The sequence below is a fragment of the Lygodium microphyllum genome, chromosome 17 (assembly GCF_053477565.2).
Source record: "Lygodium microphyllum isolate KBCC chromosome 17, Lygodium_microphyllum_v1.1.10, whole genome shotgun sequence".
In the NCBI taxonomy this organism is placed as follows: domain Eukaryota; kingdom Viridiplantae; phylum Streptophyta; class Polypodiopsida; order Schizaeales; family Lygodiaceae; genus Lygodium; species Lygodium microphyllum.
Window position 1 is genome coordinate 119,155,476 of NC_141151.1, and position 19,673 is coordinate 119,175,148.

Consider the following 19,673-nt stretch of genomic DNA (forward strand, 5'->3'; position numbering starts at 1 on the left):
CACATAGATAAACCCATTTCTGCATCCTGAGTTCGATTAAGCAACAGAAGTGATAAATATTTGTGAAATTAGAACACCATACCTCCACCACCACTCATGATCCTCCGTCGCAAGCTGGAAATATGTAAGGGCTATTGTGATGAATGCTGTCACAATCAAGAGAATGATGAAGACAATAAAGAGTATGCTGTAGATCGTGTATACTTTGTGACCCCAAATGCTTGCAAATATGTAATACAGCTCAATATAGATTGCACTGAATGGTAAGAATCCTGCCATGGCCATTTGTGGAATAGATCCTCTATACCAAGGCAACTGTGGGATCTCTCTGGGAAATTTTGTGGTGCGACAAGGAGCTTGAAACTCTGCTTTACTATTCTTTCCAGCTATTCCTCCCAAGATAAGTAAAGGAGACGTCACCAGGGTCCAGATAAGCAAAATGACAACAATGGTACCGAAAGGTAGAGCAGCAGTAGTATTGTAAATGATTGCAACCGTGTTAAGAAAGCAAAATGTTAGGAACAAAGGACCACAGAACAAGCACCCTGTAAGCAGTAAGTTGCGCACCTGCAGTAGACATCATGTTTATCAACACTCTGCTCGACTGAGAGCTATCAGTAACCAGACAGCAACATGAAAATGAAAATGACTTACCCAGTGGGTTCCTTCAAGTTGTTGGTAAAAGGAAGCTGCACTATATCCTGCAATCCCTGATGTAAGTGCATATATCACAACAAGAGCAGTATACAATGCACCTCGATTATACGGATAGAAAACCCCAACTAGTGCAAGCAGAAATATGAATATCGCACTGCAAATCATTTATCATATTAGATCACCTTGAACATAGGATCATCAACATATGCAGACAAATAAATCACAGAAAGAGAACTTACAGGGCAAGCAATTGAGTTCCACTTCCAATTACAGCACAGAATAGGGACTTGTGAGGTGGAAACCTAAAAACATCACCATGAATATATTTCCAGCCTGTTTCTTCTTGCTCCTCAGCAGCTTCCTCGTCTCGTGTATATCTACAGGAGAATTAACTTTGACAATGAAATGCCTTAAAATATCACATTCAAATCCAAGATATCAGAAGTAGGGCCTTTACTTGATGAAGTCATTCTTCAACACTCGCATTAGAATGGTTGCCAAGAACCCCGTTAATAGAAGCACCGTCACACAAGAATTGATAATCGAGAACCAATGAATCTCTAAATGCTGAGGTAGTAGAGAGTATTTCGCATACTTCTCCATTCTCCGATCAAAAGGTATCTGTGTCTCTTTCCATTTCACAGAATAGCGAAACTCAACTTCTACATCCGTATCATCTGTAATGTCAATAGCATCAACAGGCTCTGCACTTATTTCTATTACTCTATCTTCATTGTAGAGAACATTAAAGTTGACATTTGTGTGGAGGAAGTACTTTGTGTCCTCCATTTTCCCAACAAAGCCCCAGATTGGAAGGTCATCATAAAACATTTGGAAATAAAAGTCCTTTTTCACTGCATCGCGGAAGGCCCTGACATCTTCTTTACTAAGCGTCTTCTTGCACAAAGAAACTGACTCTTTATCCTCTTGAAAGGACAATTCATATTTTGCATGAACCATTCGATCTCCTTCAAGTACCTCACCAAAAGCTTCTCTTTTTTCTGTAACCTGAGCTGTAGGATATCAAAAGAGTGAGTAAATATTGTGAAATTTTGCAAAAGAAACTGACAGATCCTACCTAGTGTTAGAGCCAAACCTGGAGGGCAGAAAGGCAGGTCAAAATATCTGTATGTCTCACTGCACAAAAAAAAGTGAAATTGATTATAATCTATAAGAAAACAGTATGGCAAATGCCAAACACACAGAAATGCAACACGTACGAAACACAGAATACAATCTGTAGAATTAGAATGAGTGAATGAGAATATCTAGGGTATCCAATGGCATATGATTAGTATCGTCCAATGTGTAGTATGGTGGACTAAAACATGGTGGACATACTTTTGACACTCTGGCTGATGCAAAAAAATTACACATGATTTCAAGGCTTGTACTTAATGTTGAAACTTAAGACAAGACACTTCAAAATTCCGAGTCTTGACTTCAAACATTTTAGTGCTTGAGGGAATAGGAGAGAGCCTGCAAGTAGAGAGCTAAGTTAAGGGAAGACAGCTCAAGAGCTTGAGGAGGTAGAGAAAGAGCTTCACTCTTCAGAGCTTGAGGACTTAAGTTCTAACAAGTGCATTGTGCTAAAGAGTACGGTGGATGGGTGGGTGGGTGGGTGTGTAGAGAGAGAGAGATGATGGCACCCTCAAAGCACTTCACAAAATATAAATAATAGCTTCCCCATCAATCATTCAAGTTACTGTCCTAGCTCCATATAGTGATGCCCACGAGAAAGAGAGTTTTTAAAACTTAGATGCAAATGTTAAAAGTGGATGCAGCAATGGAAGCGTATACATATGCTAAAATTAACTGTTGAACACAAGACATAAGAGAAAGGAAAGAGATAATAGAAAAACACTGCAAAAGAAGACAACCCAGAGTGCTTGGAAAATGGAATCCATATACCAAGACATGAGATAGTACAAAACCAATGTGAGTCACTAATTGTGAAGGCACTAGCACTTGCTCCCCTCTCCACAAGAACCTGTCAAATGATGAATGAATGAGGAGAAGTGGATGCAGCAATGGAAGCGTATACGTATGCTAAAATAAACTGCTGAACACAAGACAGAAGAGAAAGGAAAGAGAGAATAGAAGAACACTGCAAAAGAAGAGAACTCAAAATGCTTGGAAAATGGAATCCATATACCAAGACAGAGACAGTACAGAACCAATGTGAGTCACTAGTTGTGAAGGCACTAGCACCTGCTCCCCCCTCCACAAGAACCTGTCAGATGATGAATGAATGAGGAGGAGAGACTGACAATAAATAGGCTCTGTGGCAAGACAAGTCACTAGAAGAAGAATTGCCCAAACAAGGATAAGAAGGACACCAAGAAGAAGAAGGCTTTAAAGGATTCTGAAGCGGTGGTTGCTCCCTCATCAGCTGCTTTCCTCCATTTGGAGGTGGTTCAAGCATCGACCCAAAAGGCTTCTAATGTTGCATTAATGACCCCACACCCCTGTGAATGGATTGTTTCTCTTTCCATACAAGGTAGGGGTAATATGCAACTAATTCCAAATGAACAAGGTGGTACTCATACTTCTGAGGTGCTATATGTACCAAGCTTGGATTACGAATTGCTTTCCGTGCACAAGATTTGTGCTCCTGGCTTGTTGGTTGAGTTTGGTGCAGATTCTTTCAGGATTCTTGATCGTGGATTGAGACAAGTACTTTCTACAAGTTATGAGGAGAATGGAGTCTACAAGTTGAGGTCTCCTTCTACCTTGACTTCTCTTCTTCTTACTTCACAAACACAGTCCCAACTTTGGCATGCTTGGCCACCTTATTTATGATTACCTTCGGAAGGCTTCTAGGGAACAGCTTGTTCGAGGTATGCCAAACATTGTGGTGAGCCAACAGCCGTATGTATCTTGCATTCGTGGAAAATAACATCGTGATGCCATTCCCCACAAGGCTTCAAGGCGGTCTTTAGCACCCTTGGAGCTTGTATCTACAGATCTATCTGGACCTATGAGGACCGAGTCCCTTAAGGGAAGTATGTAATCCATGCTAATTGTGCACAATTTTAGTAGGATGACATAGGCGTACTTTCTACAGCTGAAGTCGAAGGCCTTCTCCACCTTCAAGGATTGGTTGCTCTTTGAGGAGAACCAATTAGACTAGAAGTTCAAGACCTTGCGGTCAAACAAGGGAGGAGAGTTCGTTTCTAATGAGCTTGCTAGATTTTGTACAAATTGTGGTATTCACCAAGAGTTTGCAAACACAAACACACCTCAGGAGAATGGCATATTGGAGCGAAAGAACAAGAGTGTGATTGAGATGGCTCGCACCATGATGGAGCATTGTAAGACACCTCAGTGTCTATGGGCCTAGGCTATGGCTATTGCTGTCCATATCCTCAATCGGTGACATACTTCGGCCATGGTTGGTATGACTCCTTCTAAGGCTTATTTTGGAGCCAAGCCAAATGTTTCTTATTTCAGGATCTTTGGATGTGATGCCTATGTTCATATACCAAAGAGTTAGAGGAACAAGTTTGTAGTGGCTTCGAAGAAACAAGTGTTTGAGGGCTATAGCTCATAGTCCCAAGGCTACCGCTTGTATAATCATGTTAAGCAAGATGCCTACATGAGTTGTGATGTAAGGATTAAGGGGGTCCCTAAGGACTGGCAGCCGCACGATGGCCCACAGCGTTCTCAAAGGAACCAAGCATATTCCACCGAGCTTGTTTGTTCTAACTATCATCTGATGACCCGTCTGATGCAAGATAGGGAGCCTATCTCCGTGAAGCAGGCTTTGCAGTTTGATCATTTGCGAAAAGCAATGGAGCACAAGGTGGAGGCTATTGAGAGAAACGGCACTTGGTACCTTGTGCTCCATCCTACTCATCAAAAGGTGATTGGTGTCACATGGGTCTTCAAGACCAAATACCACAATGATGGCAGTCTGGATAAGCACAAGGCCCGCCTTGTTACTAAAGGTTTTGTGTGTTGGTTGTAAACTCCCACGTGTATAAACTTGTGGGTGTGAACACACCCTTTACTTGTACCCTAACATATAAATACATTTTTATTATTTGTGTACCGTGCAACACACTGGTACACTAACACGATTCTCTAAGCTCTCTGCTCTATCTTTGCTCACTACAAGCTTGTATTCTGATCAGCACTCAAGTGCAACAAACTGGTATCAAAGCTGAATGGTTCACGCAGGCCACAGGCAGTAGTCGCCAGTTGCAAGCTCAACGGGACAGCAATAGTTCTCAGACCCAGGTGACACACAGACAGAGGAGACTAAGGTGACTCCTGCAGTCAACATGCAGGAGCGTGACCAGGCCACAGGTGAGAAGCAGGCCAGAAGTAGGCGAGCAGACAAGCGAGAAGCACACAAGCAGATAGGCGGCAACAAGAGACTGAGGCTGCACATGGCAGGGGACTGCTCACAACGTGAGGCAAGCAGTCAACCGGAACCAACAAGACCAGCGGGCAACCAGTTTGGACCTGACGTGCCAGGTGACGACCATCCGACACGACGAGGACTAGCGGGCGACCAGTTTGGACCTGACGAAAGCACGACGAGGACAAGTGCAGTCAACCACGTCACGTGTCAGGCGACGACCAGCAGATTATCTTTCAATTTTATGGTGAAGTGGCTTATTCTAAGCCCTGGTTCGCATGTGGAATCACGGTCTTCAAACCAGTGCATTTTTATGCCCAGAAATTTGGGGGTTTTCCCATATCTGATGCTGGTTATACATAACATGACAATTTGACCAAAAATTTGCAGAAATTGTACACATTGGTTCCAAAATTTTGGGGCTTTTCTCATATCAATGAAATTTTGCTTTAGTAGAGTCAAATTTGTTGACATTGATGCACAATTGACTTGAGAATTTTTGGGGCTTTTGCAAAATTTTTGCAAACTTTGCCAATTTTGCCCATTTTGTGGTCTCGGGTTTATGTAATGATGCAATCGGTTCAGATTTGTCAGTAAAATTTTGGGGATTTTGCTGAAATTTGAGAATTTTGGCAAAAATGATGTCTGAAATGTACATTGGAAACATTGTTGATGCAATCTTGGTGCTGTAAGCAATGAGATTCATTCCCCACTTGTGAAATATTGAAGAAATTGCAGAGAATCTTGGTTTCTTTTGTGTATCAAAAGTACTTGGTTACATATGTATGTAGTACATATGTTGGGCAGCTTCCATTGAGTTGATGTACTGTTGAACAGTCATTTTGCAGCAATCTTAGTGATCATTTGCAGATCTGGGATTATTGCAGATGTACTTTTGATGATACTGCTGAAGTGGGAGTCACCTAGCAATGATGTATGCTTTGAGTATGTGCTGAAATTTCAGTAATACTGCTGAAAGTCATCAGTCCTACTGCTGTACAAGTACTTGGATTAAACCTTGCTCTCATTGCCTGAAAATTGGGCTGATATTAACTGAATATTCAGCTCATTGTTTGCTGTTATAAATTGCACACAAAAAAACTGGTACATTGCTAAACAATGGCTGCAAATGCTTCAAGCAACAGTGACACAAAATCCCTTCTTGAAATCAAGAATTTTGATGGCATTGGTTTTGATTTGTGGAAGGACAAGATGCAAGGCATTTTGTTTCTCAAAGATTGTGATGACGCTCTCTTGGAAGTCAAGCCTATAGCTATGACAGATGAGGATTGGGCTAGACTCAACAAGAAGGCCATTGCATACATTAAAATGGTTGTATCTGATGGTGTACTTACGGACATTAAGCGTCTTGATACTATGGAAAATTTTGATGGATACTTATGCAAATACAACTCCAATAAATCAAGTTCATCTTATGCACAAGCTCATACACATGGAGTTGGATGAGTCTAAGCCCACATCAGAGCATCTGAGTGCTTTTACAAGGATTTTGAGCCAATTACAGAACTCCGGTTTGCAACCCTTCAACGATAAATTAAAGGCCATTTTCTTGTTGAGAACTCTGTCTGATAGCTGGGAGTCTTTGGTTGTTTCATTGAGCAACAATCCTACTTTAACCTTCAATGGTGTTGGGGGCTCTATTCTCAGTGAGGAGATTAGAAGAAAGTCCAGTGGAGAAAGTAGTGGTTCAGCTTATCATCTAAGAGGCAGGTCAGAAAAGAGGGGTAATGCAAGAAATAAAGGCAAAAGCAAGAGTAAAAGCAAGGGCAAACAACAGGATGTCACTTGCTATCAATGTGGACGTAAAGGGCATAAAAAGCTCGATTGTCGCTACTACAAGAAAGAGCAAGAAAGAAAGAAATAGCAAGGAAAGAAAAAGGATGACAAGAAAGATGATGACAACTCTCCCTCAAAAGAAGTTGCAAAAGCAAATGTTGCAACTAGTGTGGTTATTAAAGAACTCTCTGACACTAGAGGGATACTTGTTGCAACCTCATGTAATGATGCAGATATTATGGCAGCAGCGGGTGATATGCACATCACTAAAAAGAAGGCGATTGATACCTTACTTTCAACCCATGATAGGCTGTCTCAATCATGGATAGTGGACAGCGATGCCTCCTTTCATGTCACTCCCTCTTTGGAGTCATTTTTTGAATACACTTCAGGTTGTCTAGGCAAAGTTTATTTGGGCAACAATAATGCATGTGAAATAGAGGGTGTAAGTGCCATTCACTTGGCCCTTGAAAATGGTCAAGAGCTGATTTTGCATGATGTCAGATATGTACCTAGCATAAAGAAAAGTCTACTATCAGTTGGGCAGCTTGATGCAAGAGGGTATTTTACTAACTTTGGTGGTGGATCTTGGAAAGTCCACAGGGGCTCTATGTTGATTGTTAAAGGCAGCAAAAAGGGGAATTTGTACTATTTGCATTGTAAAGCATTACCTGGCAAGTTTTTGGTTGTGGCTGAAGTTCATTCACAAATGGAACTTTGGCACAAAAGACTTGGTCATATGAGCTAGAAAGGCCTTCAAGTTCTCTCCTCTTTAAGAAGATTTGATGTAAAAGACTCTGGACTTGACTTTTGTAATGATTGCATATATGAAAAACATGTGAAGTCTCCTTATTACTCTGGTGTTGTTAAGAAGTCCAATGCTCTTGACTTAGTACATTCAGATGTGTACACTATGCCTGTTAATTCACATGGGGGTGCACGATACTTTGTCACTTTTATTGATGATTTCAGTAGATAGTCATGGATGTATGTACTAAAGAGCAAAAAGGAAGTGCTTGATGCTTTTAAAATAGTTCATGCCTTTGTTACCACACAAAAAGGGCTTATTTCTAAGATCCATGGCATTAAGAGAGAGTTGACAACCCCTTACAACCTTGCATCAAATGGCGTGGCTAAAAGATATAATCGCACACTTTGTGAGAGAGTCAAATTCATGTTGTCCACAGCTAATCTCCCATAACAGTTTTGGGGAGAGGCTCTTAAAACTACAGTTCATGTGTGCAATCGCTCTTCCAATCGTGCATTGAAAAATGGCATTCCTGAAGAGGTTTGGTCTGGCAAACCTGCTTCATATGACCATTTGCATGTCTTTGATTGTGACGCTTTTGTGCATATTCTTGTAAATCAAAGGACTAAACTAGACATGAAATCCATCAAGGGCACCTTCATGGGATATGGAGATGAGGGAGAGATGGGATATAGAGTTTGGCTTCCTCAGGATAGGAAGATAGTACGCAACCGAGACGTAGTATTCAATGAGGCAAAGTTGCTGAAAAATACTACAAATGGTGACCTTGACAAAAAGAAGGTCAAGTTTCAGCATGAACAGCCAGCCATTCAGCAACCATTAGCTAAAGATACTATCCCTTTTGATGCTGAAAATGAGCAGCAACCTATTGTGCTACAGCCAGAAGACAATGGACAGCAAATTGATGCACATGATGGAATAGGACAGCAAGAAGAACATGCTGAAAACAGGTTACAGCAGCAAGAAAATGCTGAAAATCAGCCACCATGTGATGGTGTGCATATACCTGAGGACACAGATCACTAGGTAAAAAGGTCTAGGCGGGTCAGAAGGCAACCACAGAGGTTTCAGCCATCTTTGGATTGCATTTTATTGACTAATGAAGGTGAGCCTTTGACATTTAAAGAGGCACATTCATGTGAAAACAAGAGAAAGTGGAAGCTTGCTATGCAAGAAGAGATGAAATCTCTATATGCGAACAACACATGGGAGCTTGTACCTTTGCCCAAGGATAGGAAGGCTATTCCTAACAAATGGGTTTATAAGGTGAAATGTATTGATGGGAAGCCCAAATACAAGGCACATCTGGTTGCTAAGGGCTATGTATAAAGGAAGGCATAGACTTCCAAGAGGTTTTATCACCGGTGGTGAAGATGACTACGCTCCGTGTTTTGTTTGCTCTCACTGCATCCTTGGATTTAGAGTTGGATCAGATGGATGTGAAGACTACTTTTCTTCATGGTGACCTGGATGAAGAGCTATACATGAAACAGCCCGAAGGTTTTGTTATTCCAAGGAAAGAGCATTTATTTTGCAAGCTAAAACGCAGCTTATATGGGCTGAAACAAGCTCCTAGACAGTGGTATAAAAAATTTGATACCTTTATGCTCAGCCATGGATTCAAATGTAGTCATGTAGATCACTGCTTATACACTAAAAAGGCTGATGATGAAAGCCTTGTTGTGTAGTTTTATATGTGGATGACATGCCGATTGTAAGAAAGCATAAGAGTACTTTATATACACTTAAAAGGCAGCTGAATTCAACCTTCTCAATGAAAGATTGGGACCATCTAAACACATTTTGGGCATGTGCATTAAAAGAGATAGAGAACAGCACTTGTTGTTTCTCTCACAAGAAAAGTACATCAGTAAAGTACTTGACAAATTTAATATGGCTGATGCTAAGTCTCTTGGTGTACCTTTACCACCATATACAAAGCTTAGCAAAGCTCATTGCCCAAAAGATGATGCAACTGCTACTACGATAAAAGGCATACCTTATGCATCAGCTTGTGGTTCTTTGATGTATGCCATGGTTGCAACTCGTCCAAACATTGCCCATGCAGTGGGAGTTGTTAGTAGATTCATGTCTAACCCTGGCAAACCACATTGGGAAGCAGTGAAATGTATCTTTAGATACTTAAAAGGTACACAAGACAAATGTATATGATATGGAAAGGGTACACTAGAGCTGCAAGGATTTTGTGATTCAGACATGGCAAGAGATCTTGACACTAGAAAGTCTACCAGTGGGTATGTATTTACTCTGGCTGGTGGAGCTATTTCTTAGTGTTCAAGGCTACAAAAAATTGTAGCACTGAGTACTACAGAGGCTGAATATATTTCAGCCACAGAAGCTTCTAAAGAAGTTGTTTGGCTTTGTCATTTGGTCAAAGATTTTGGTCTTTCTTCACGTACTCCAGTGCTTGGTTGTGATAGCCAGAGTGCAGTATAACTGGCTAAAAATGACATGTTTCATGCCCATACCAAACACATAGATGTTCGGTATCATTTCATTCGACAGGTCTTGGATAATGGCCTTGCCACACTGACTAAGGTTAAAACCCAAGATAACCCTGCAGATGTTCTCACTAAAAGCCTTGCAAAGGCTCAGCATGAGCATTGCATTCGACTAGTGGGAGTTGGATAGTTTACAGGAACCACTTTGGGCCTTTAAGTGGGAAGTTATTAGGAGTAAAGCCCCTTCGGGTGTAAACTTCCACGTGTATAAACTTAGGGGATGTGAACACACCCTTTACTTGTACCCTAACATATAAATACATTTTTATTATTTGCGTACCGTGCAATACATTGGTACACTCTAACATGATTCTCTAAGCTCTCTGCTCTATCTATGCTCACTACGAGCTTGCATTTTGGTCAGCACTCAAGTGCAACATTGCGCAGAGTTGATTTCCGTGATACTTTTGCTCCCACTACTCATATGGTGACTATTTGAGCTGTTCTTGCCTTGGCTGGCCATAGGAGATGGTTAGTACATCAATTGAATATAAAGTTTGCATTCTTGAACAGAGACTTGAAGGAGGAGATCTATGTAGAGCAACCTCTTGGATCTTCAGATGGTAGAGTCTACCACTTGAGGAAGGCCTTGTATGGCCTTAAACAAGCTCCACGTACTTGGAACAAGAAGATAGACTCATTTCTCCAAGAGAAGTTGGGATATTGGCGCTCCAAGGTCAATCCACAACTTTATATGCACACTTCCAATGGAGGTTGTGGATTGTCAGATGGTAGAGTCTACCAGTTGAGGAAGGCCTTGTATGGCCTTAAACAAGCTCCACGTACTTGGAACAAGAAGATAGACTCGTTCCTCCAAGAGAAGTTGGGATATTGGCGCTCCAAGGTCAATCCACAACTTTATATGCACACTTCCAATGGAGGTTGTGTGTTATTCAACCTTTAAGTGAATGATTTGATTGTGACAGGTGACCATGCACAAATGGTTGAGCAAACGAAAGCATCTCTTCATGAGAAGTTTGAGATGACGGATTTTGGACTTCTCCACTTCTTTCTAGGTCATGAGATCTATCAAACTCCAAGGGGGGTCTTCATCTCCCAATAGTGGTGTGTGCACGAGCTTCTTGTTACATTTGAGATGGAGGGATACAGGTCCATTTCAACTCCTATGGATCCAAACTGGAAGGCCACAGCCCACTCAAATTCTCATTTGGCCGATGCTACTTGCTATCGACAGTTGATTGGGTCTTTGATTTGGCTCCTCAACACTCATGTTGACTTATGTTTTGCTGTAGCTTTGCTAGTGGCCGAGTTCATGACTAAGACCAAGATGGTGCATTGGCAAACTTCTCAGAGGATATTGCGGTTCCCAAGAGGGACCCCCGATCTAGGGCTCTCTTATCCAGCAAATGCAGATGGTTCAGATTTTGTGCTTACAAGTTGGAGTGATTCAGATTGGGCGGGAGATGTGGACCACAAGAGATCCATAACAGGTTATTGCTTTGCCTTGGATGCATGTGTTGTTTCTCGGAGCAATAAGCAACGACCCACGGTTGCCTTATCTTTGACTGAGGCGGAGTATCAAGCAATGTCTTCTACCACATGCAAGACAATGTGGCTTCAAAGGTTGTTGGAGGAGCTTGGCTGCCCTCAACCAAGTCCTTCTACTCTTTGGTGCAACAATGAGAGTTGCATTGCCTTGGCATGGAACCCAATGTTCAATGCTCGCACAAAGCACATAGAAAGATCCCTTAGCCTCATGCTGCATCCACGATCTGAGAGGGGGTATTAGAACTATGATCATCCCCTGAACAAGCATGTGTTAGATTAGGCAGTGTTTATGCATTTTCTTGTTAGACAGGCATTCAAGAGCAGTTTGTCAGAGTTTGTGTGCTGCATATGCCACCTAGCAAGCTATAAAATCAAAGCAAGAGTGACATGTGATAGTCGCATTTATTGCAGATCAAATCACTATGCTGAAGTAGCAGTTTTACCATTTTTTATAGGTTTTTGTGCAGTCAGCAAAATCTGGCACAGATCGGCCAGATTTGGCAGGCCGGCTACTATTTTGGCTGGGCCATATTTATTGCTATATATAGCAAATCTTCAACACACATTCAGACACTTTAGATCACAAATTTTATGCTGAGATCCTGCTGACTGCAGCCGACTTCAAGATGTACAGGTGAAATCATCGAGGTGGAGATGCACAAACATGTGCACTGCGCCCGTGTACATATATGCATTCTTATTCAGCATTCCTTCATTGCAAAAATTGTTATTTTGTCTCTTTCTATCTCTCTCTCTTCTCTTTGTGTTCACTCTATCGCTCAATCTTGGTCATATGCTTCCGCATCACTGCACTCTAACAAAAAACGCCATTTTCAAGCCCTTTCACAAGGGAAAAAGATGGTTTCATGATATGGTGGTACACTTTTTTGGACCAAAACATCACTTTTGAGCCACTAACCTTTTTTTGATATATAAGAAATGCCTTGTAAAGGTAGAAAACGTTTCTTACCGTTTTGCACATTTCCTACCTTGGAAACGTGTTTCCATGCAACTATGTTGACAACTATCGGAATGATGTAGAGCAATGAAAGTAACAAGAAAACGCTACTATAAACACGAAGGATTGAACAACGGAACAAGAATACATGAACTCAAAGATAATAAACTTGGGAAATAGAATTCATACACTAAATCAAAAGTGTGTACAAAGGTACGAACTCATGGTACTCCCAATTTCCCTCTTGCTCATCGTAGGATACAATATGCATGTATGAATGATAAATAAGATGGAGGAGAGGTAGTCTATATATTGGAATAACACATCAAAATAATCAAGTCGGGCTGCATCAAAAAAAACCAATAAAACAAGTCAACCAATTGATAAAATGTGCCACCTCAGAAATGCAATACACCCAAACAGTGAGCTTGAACAACCATGATATGTACATCGCTAGCACCCTCTCTCAAATCACGAGTGACAAGTACAATAAATTACACAATGATGAAAGGCACACCATGATACATACAACAATAAGTATCAAATAGAACCATGGATACCCAAGCAATGGGTGATTGAGCCACCACCAAGGTGCCTCAAAAAGACATTGATGCTTATGTTGATCAAACTGATCCCTAATCACCAAGAGTAGAAATAAGTGAATCTTGATGCTAGTCACAAATCAACTCCATAGAAAGCACTATCATGACCATGGATTCCCCACCTTCAACACCCGAAAGGTGGTCATCTAAATGAGATGGAAACCTCCCTTATAGTCTAAAGTAGACTCATGCTCAAGTAGCATCCATGTTGTATTGGAAACTAATGAGAGAATTTGATGCCTAACTCAAAGGCATTCACAACACCATCAAACTCCAAAGGCAATTGGTTCAAAACAATCCCCATAAGATGGGCTTCAAGAGGAGTGGATTGAATATTGCAAAGCTAATCCTAGATTTGTGCCACTCTAAGAATGAATGACTAAATCATATCAATCACCTCGAACCCAGTATCCTACAATCGACCATAGAAGCTAATAGCTCTCATGGTCTATGGAGCCTCATAAATAAGCTAAAGCTTCCTTCCACACCTTCAAAGATGTCCTACAAGAGGTGACCCTCAGGAGTACTTTCTTCAAGATATATCAAAGAAGCGCTGAATTTTCTCTAGCATTATTGTTGTCCCAATCAAGAATCACTACCTCATAGTAGTCTCATCCCAATCGGATGAAAGAGGAAAAAGTTCTTACAATTGCAAGGCAAATCCTAGGATTATATACCAAGGTCACTTTTGCATAAGCCGTGCTTTCATCACCTCACTCCAAGTTAGATAGCCAAGGGGTCAAGCTTGTCATTAGTGTTGCAACATGGAGGAGTCATTCATACTGATAAGCAAAGAAGATAAGGAAGGTTTTTAGAGAGAGTACCGAGGGCATGAATGGTTAATAAGTCCACTACGAAGAATGTGTAACTATTCAAGAAAGAGAATGGTTTAGATAAAAGAGAGAGAGGAACAAGATGTAACGTGAGTGTAGTGAACAAAGGCATAGCCACCGACATGTGTGAAGCTTCCCTTAAGTGTGGAAATCGGGCTGAAAATGCAAAATAGAATTAAATGCAAGCTATCGAAAGTTGACACCTGCCCCGAGGGCCCCCTCCAAAAAGGAAAAAAATAAGAGTGGAAATCAATTGCCAAAAGGATGAAAATATCAGCAGCTAAGTCAAAACAATACCTAGGCACATCAAAACGCAAGCTCTAGAAGTAAAAACACAGGGTCCAACACTAGAAAAAGCAATTAAGTAGGCCATCCAACAGTATACACTACCACCTACTTGTCAAATGAGGCGCATGGGCCAATCAAACCAGGAAAGCAGCAAAATACAAGGTTTGGAGCAGTTGGGAAGAGCAATCAAACCTAAAACAGCAGGTAGTGTCATAGGGACATGAAATATTAAGATGGTTTAATCTTGCCAATAACATTTGATTAAGTTATTAATCAAATGTGCAAGGTTGGTTAGCACATGTGATACACATGGTAGTTATTTTACAGTAACACGCCAAGGACCCCAAGGATGAAGTGGGTGTCAAAAGAAAAAGTTGTGATAAGTTACGCTAGCTAGGCTTTGGAAATTAGTCAATGTCAATTTTGACCCTAGCATTGTTATTTGGCCAATAAGTGTCAAAGATGACACTAGGGACTAGTGTTGATTAGTTAATTAATACCAATCTAAGTGTCAAGAGAGGTTGAGCACCACTCCAAGTTGCAAATATTTGGCCAATAAGTATCAGAGATGACACTAGGGACTAGTGTTAATTAGTTAATTAATACCACTCTAAGCGTCAATAGAGGTTCGGGACCACTCCAAGTTGCAAATGGCCATGCCAATTTAATTATGGATGGGCACATTCAATATCGGGCAAGGTTAGCAGGACTGAAGTTAATTTTCAAGATGATTTAATTTTGAAAATTAATTAAATGGCTGGATAATGTTGAAAAATGGGTTTAGAAGACTGTCACTTAGCAAAAAAGCCCATACAAATTGAGAAAACGTTTTTGGGACTGGGTCTTAGTCATTCAGCTAGTTTAAAACCTAGGAGAGAGAGAGAGAGAGAGAGAAAGCTATTGGTCCATTTTCTAATCAGAGAATAGCAATTTGTTGCAGAAGACAACCATCTAGGGGCCTCAGTAGGCAAGAAGCAAGAACGAGATACCTTCCAAGGTTTGGCAATAGCGTTGCTAATCAGGTGACAACATTTTGGAGGTGCTTAGCAATAGGTGACTACATTAAATACAAGTTGGAGTAGGCAACAAGCAAATTTTAGGGTTTTCCCATGAAGAAAACAGGATTTCTCTCTCATCTTGGCTTTCTCTCATCTTCTCTAGTAATTTCTTAAAAGATCTCAGCCATTCTCAACAGATTTCAGCCAAAATTGGTGGACAACAGCAGATTTCTGCTGTAAACCCTAAATTTCTACAAAAATTAGGATTTGGAAGCCACCTTGGGACCCGTGCCAATAGGAATATGCATCATATACTAAAATCAACACTTGAACCTCATGGAATTAACAAGGATTTCAAATGCTAGGTAATCTGATGTAAATTAGGGTAGCATTTGGCCAATTGGTGGTTCCATTTGTGCAATTCTTGGGTGAAAATCAAGAGGCAATTGGCCCTAATTGCTTGTTAATTGTATGTACAGCAAGGGGCTTTTGGATTAGCAAAGGAGATTGTGGAATCTCAACCTGTGCATTGTCCATTAGCAATTAAAGATAAAGAAATACTGAAAGGGGTGCCACCTTTGGGGCCAACCAAGTATTTATTGTCCCAAGATTGTTAAGGTAATGTGTACTTGATCGGGTTTTACCACCCTATCCAAGGAGGAAGGCTAGTTTTCATGGTTCCATCACCGAGATACCATCAATTTCCTTGACTTGGTGGGCCTAAGGAACCTAGTTGAAGGTTAAAAGCTTTGCTCTAGTGCTGAAATTGTATTCAATTGAGTGTTATAGTAATAATGTCTTCAAATAGTGAGAAGGGATCAAGCACGTGTTGAGCTAAAAATACATTAACTTGACTAAAAATGTCAAGGTGGCAGCCAGAAAACCAAAATGTAGCATTAAGAGGAGAGAGAAGATAGAAAAACAGAACCAAGAATCCATCTGGACTTACGGTCACCCAAGGCACATCTCATCTTGATGCCCCGAAAGTGAGCAAGAGTCAAGCCAATCGAGAGACAAAGTTGACTTGAGATGCCCTGAGTGTGGGATCACACACTTGTACGCCAAGTACCCTAGACAAAAACCTTCCACTAGTTTGGCTATCGTGCCATCTATATAATTAGGGTTGTTTGGAGTTGAAACACTTGATGGCGAAGCCATGCCAATTCTATTGAATGTCATGACCCAAGCATAGGCAAAGCACCCAATTGTAGGTGGCAGCTCCTGGGACTTGGCAACAGCAGCAAACATGAGAGAAAGGCTCGAATCAGGTGCTAAATGGCAGCAGGTGGCTGGTGGAAGCTCTGAACGCAATGTCCGCTACGAACAGGGTGTGGGCAGTAGAGTTATGGCTCTTGAAACCTGCAAAAAGGATTAAGGGAGAGTGGTGGGCCGCATGCCTATTTATAGAAACTTTAGGACACCTAAAAGGGTTTTGCATGTGGGACACAATAACTCTCTAGGATTACTTTTTTTTTTTTAAGAAAAGGTTTCCTTCATTAATTAAGGATGTTTTGGGGTTATTCTACTGTCTGTTGCATTTGCACATAACAGCTACTATGCAGATTTTCTCTCTCCTCAAGTACCTACGTTTTTAGTCTTTCTCTCTCCTCCACTGCCGTCTGTATCAAATCCAACCTTTCTTGGCTGCGTTTGCTGGTGTTTGATGCTCGAAGGTTGCCTTGGCTACGATTCGAAATCTGTTCAAAGTCTGACACACTCTACAGCTCATAACCTCAGCCTTGATCCTAGAGATACGAGAGCTCAAGGTTCAATATTCACTACATAGTGTGTTTGCTACATGAGCATTGTATATTCATTATTCATTCACTTTATTATTCATTGTGTTCACTGTCTTTGAGTTACCCTAACTGTATTCTGGGTTTATCTGTTTGTGCTTCATCATACAATTTGTTTTGTGCTTTTTGTGTTTAGAGCATTTCTTTACATGGTATCAAGGCTAGGTACTCTCTGAGAAACCTTGGCCTTTGATCGGAAAGCTCATTCACAAAAACAACAACAAAAGGGTTAGATGACTTCGAACACATTCACTACACTGCTCCAATCTCCACAGCCAAACATGCATAGAAACGATCAGGAGAGTGAGCGTCCCAACTTACTATTGCCCAATCTACATGGACAGAGAACCATTGGACTACCATGGAGTCCACAAATCGTATCAAATTTCTACCGCTAAATGAGTATGATCTCATCCTTATGCATAGGTCTCAACAGGAGGTTGAAGGTAAGCCTGAGTTTTCTCCTTTAGATTTGGTGCAAGAACTAATGATCTTGCAAGACCTTTGGAATCTCCACTATGGACTTGCCATTTGCAAGTCGAACCAGGCTAGGATTACTCATCACTTCTGCAGTACTACTTTTCTTCAATGCCAGGTACAACCCTATTATTTAGATTCCATACCAATTGATTCTATATTTTCTATTGGATCACGAGATAATCATCAAGAAGGGGCTCTTCAAAACAAGCTTTGGTTTGTGAGTAATGAGGAAGACATGTATTTCTTCATGAACTCAAAACTAGGTAAGAAGTATTCCTACTCTTCCTTTTTCTTCAAAGGATTTTATTTCTCATGGTTAATATGAAGTAGGTACATCTTCATCTAGTGCATTCAATGGACAAAAGAAACCTACAATGTTTTCCACAACAATATCTATCACAAATCCATTTGGGCTTCCACCCATCCCTCCCTCTTCTTCCGCTGCACCTTCCTTTCCACTTCCATTAAGTGCATCATATTATCCACCACACCAAGGGGTTCTACACATTTAAGCACAACCTTTAGGACCTCTACATACCCGTTTCCGAATGGTGTACCTATGACAGGCTCGACCTCCCACACGCACACACTTTCAGGCTACACCTCTGGGAGTGCATCACAGACATACTCTAGTGTGGATCATTTGGTACCACAGTTTGCCTCTATGGCATTGCCTAGTGGACCATCCAATCATTCTGTAGTGAACAAGGGTATCGTGTTCTAGTGCCTCCACCTACACATATGGTATCATATGGACCTATATCCGTTTCGGTACCTCTATAGCAATCAAAAATCATTGGATATCAACATCTTATTTTTGCATATCCACCTTTACCCCCTCCTCCTTATCCACCACCACTACCATCTTATCCTCCATCTGATCCCATTTATCCATCTTCACAAACACCTCACGATTCTAGTTCCTCATCCACCAAGTATGCATTTAATGACAAGACTCGTTTCAACAAGTCAAACTACACAACTTGGTCAAATTTGATACGGCATGTCTTAGACTCTCAGAACCTATGGGATTTAGTGCAGGGATTGGAACCGCAACCTGGTCCCGCCCTTGCCCCATATGAGGTCATCTACTCATGCAATGCTCGTAACACATCCGCTATTGTCAAGCTTATGCAACGCTCGTTGCCTGAGTTTCACTCTCAGCTTCCACATTTCGACTAAGCATCCAAGCATTGGGCACACTGTTGGGTATTTGACTCACGCCTCACTTACGCCTACGCTCATATGGGAGTGTCGGTGATCAGTAGGACACGGGGGTACTTTTTACTCTCGGTAGGAGAGGGTTTTTCCCCCAGACTTATGGTCTTATTGTCGTATGTACTTATGTGCTTATGTTACACACTTATGGGCACTTAGTGTGTGTCGAGTGTGAACACCCCCTACAACCCTAAGGTTTAAGGGTTGTACTTTGTACTTTCTAGTTACACTCTTTTCAGTCTATTCTCTTGGGTGTCGTGCTTCACTCTATCTCTCACTCTCACACTGTCTACTGAATCCCAGCTGCACCTCGATCCTTCCATCTCACATTTGGTATCAGAGCTCAGCTCTGAGCTCAGCTCCTGCTTGCAGTGTGCAGTCCTGACCGCACCCGAGCCACCTCTGCTCTACGTCTGCTCCAAGTCGTCAGTCTTCAGCACGCCAGTGCTGTTCGTCAACAATCACCAGCGTCAGAGAGCCGCTCGCCTGCTGAGCGCTGCCCACTCGTCTGTCTGAAGCACCGTCCTGTTCGTCAGACGTCGCTTCCTGCCTTCAGCTTACAGCCCAGACATCTCCAGCGCAACTTGTGGCACGCAACCTGTCTCCAGCGCAACGTCGCTCGTCAGTCGTCAGGCATCACGTCAGCTGCAGGCGCAGACGTCTGCCAGCGCGCAGGTTCAAGCGACACACGTCTACTCGTCAGTTTGCCGCCTGTCGTCCTATTCGTCCTTGCCCAAACAGCCGCCCGTCTGCCCAGTGTCCACGTCAGCCACGACGCCGCCTAAGCCGCATGTCGTCCTATTCGCGCCTGTCGTCCTGTTCGTCAGCGCAGTCCACGTCAGCCACGGCGCCGCCTAAGCCGCCTGTCATCCTGTTCATC

The 19,673-nt window shown here is 41.8% G+C and overlaps 1 protein-coding gene across 1 annotated transcript in view; it reads right to left on the reverse strand.

The window, feature by feature from the left end:
* The window catches only part of LOC148022298 (transmembrane 9 superfamily member 2-like), a 67,180-nt gene that overhangs the window by 7,763 nt on the left and 39,744 nt on the right, over nt 1-19,673 (reverse strand). Inside the window, exons 2-6 of the mRNA XM_087697927.1 lie at nt 1,754-1,794; nt 1,115-1,670; nt 897-1,034; nt 655-811; nt 83-567 (exon numbers count right to left, since the gene is read on the reverse strand). Coding sequence (XP_087554053.1) covers nt 83-567; nt 655-811; nt 897-1,034; nt 1,115-1,670; nt 1,754-1,794 — 1,377 coding nt within the window. The remainder of the gene's footprint in view (nt 1-82; nt 568-654; nt 812-896; nt 1,035-1,114; nt 1,671-1,753; nt 1,795-19,673) is intronic.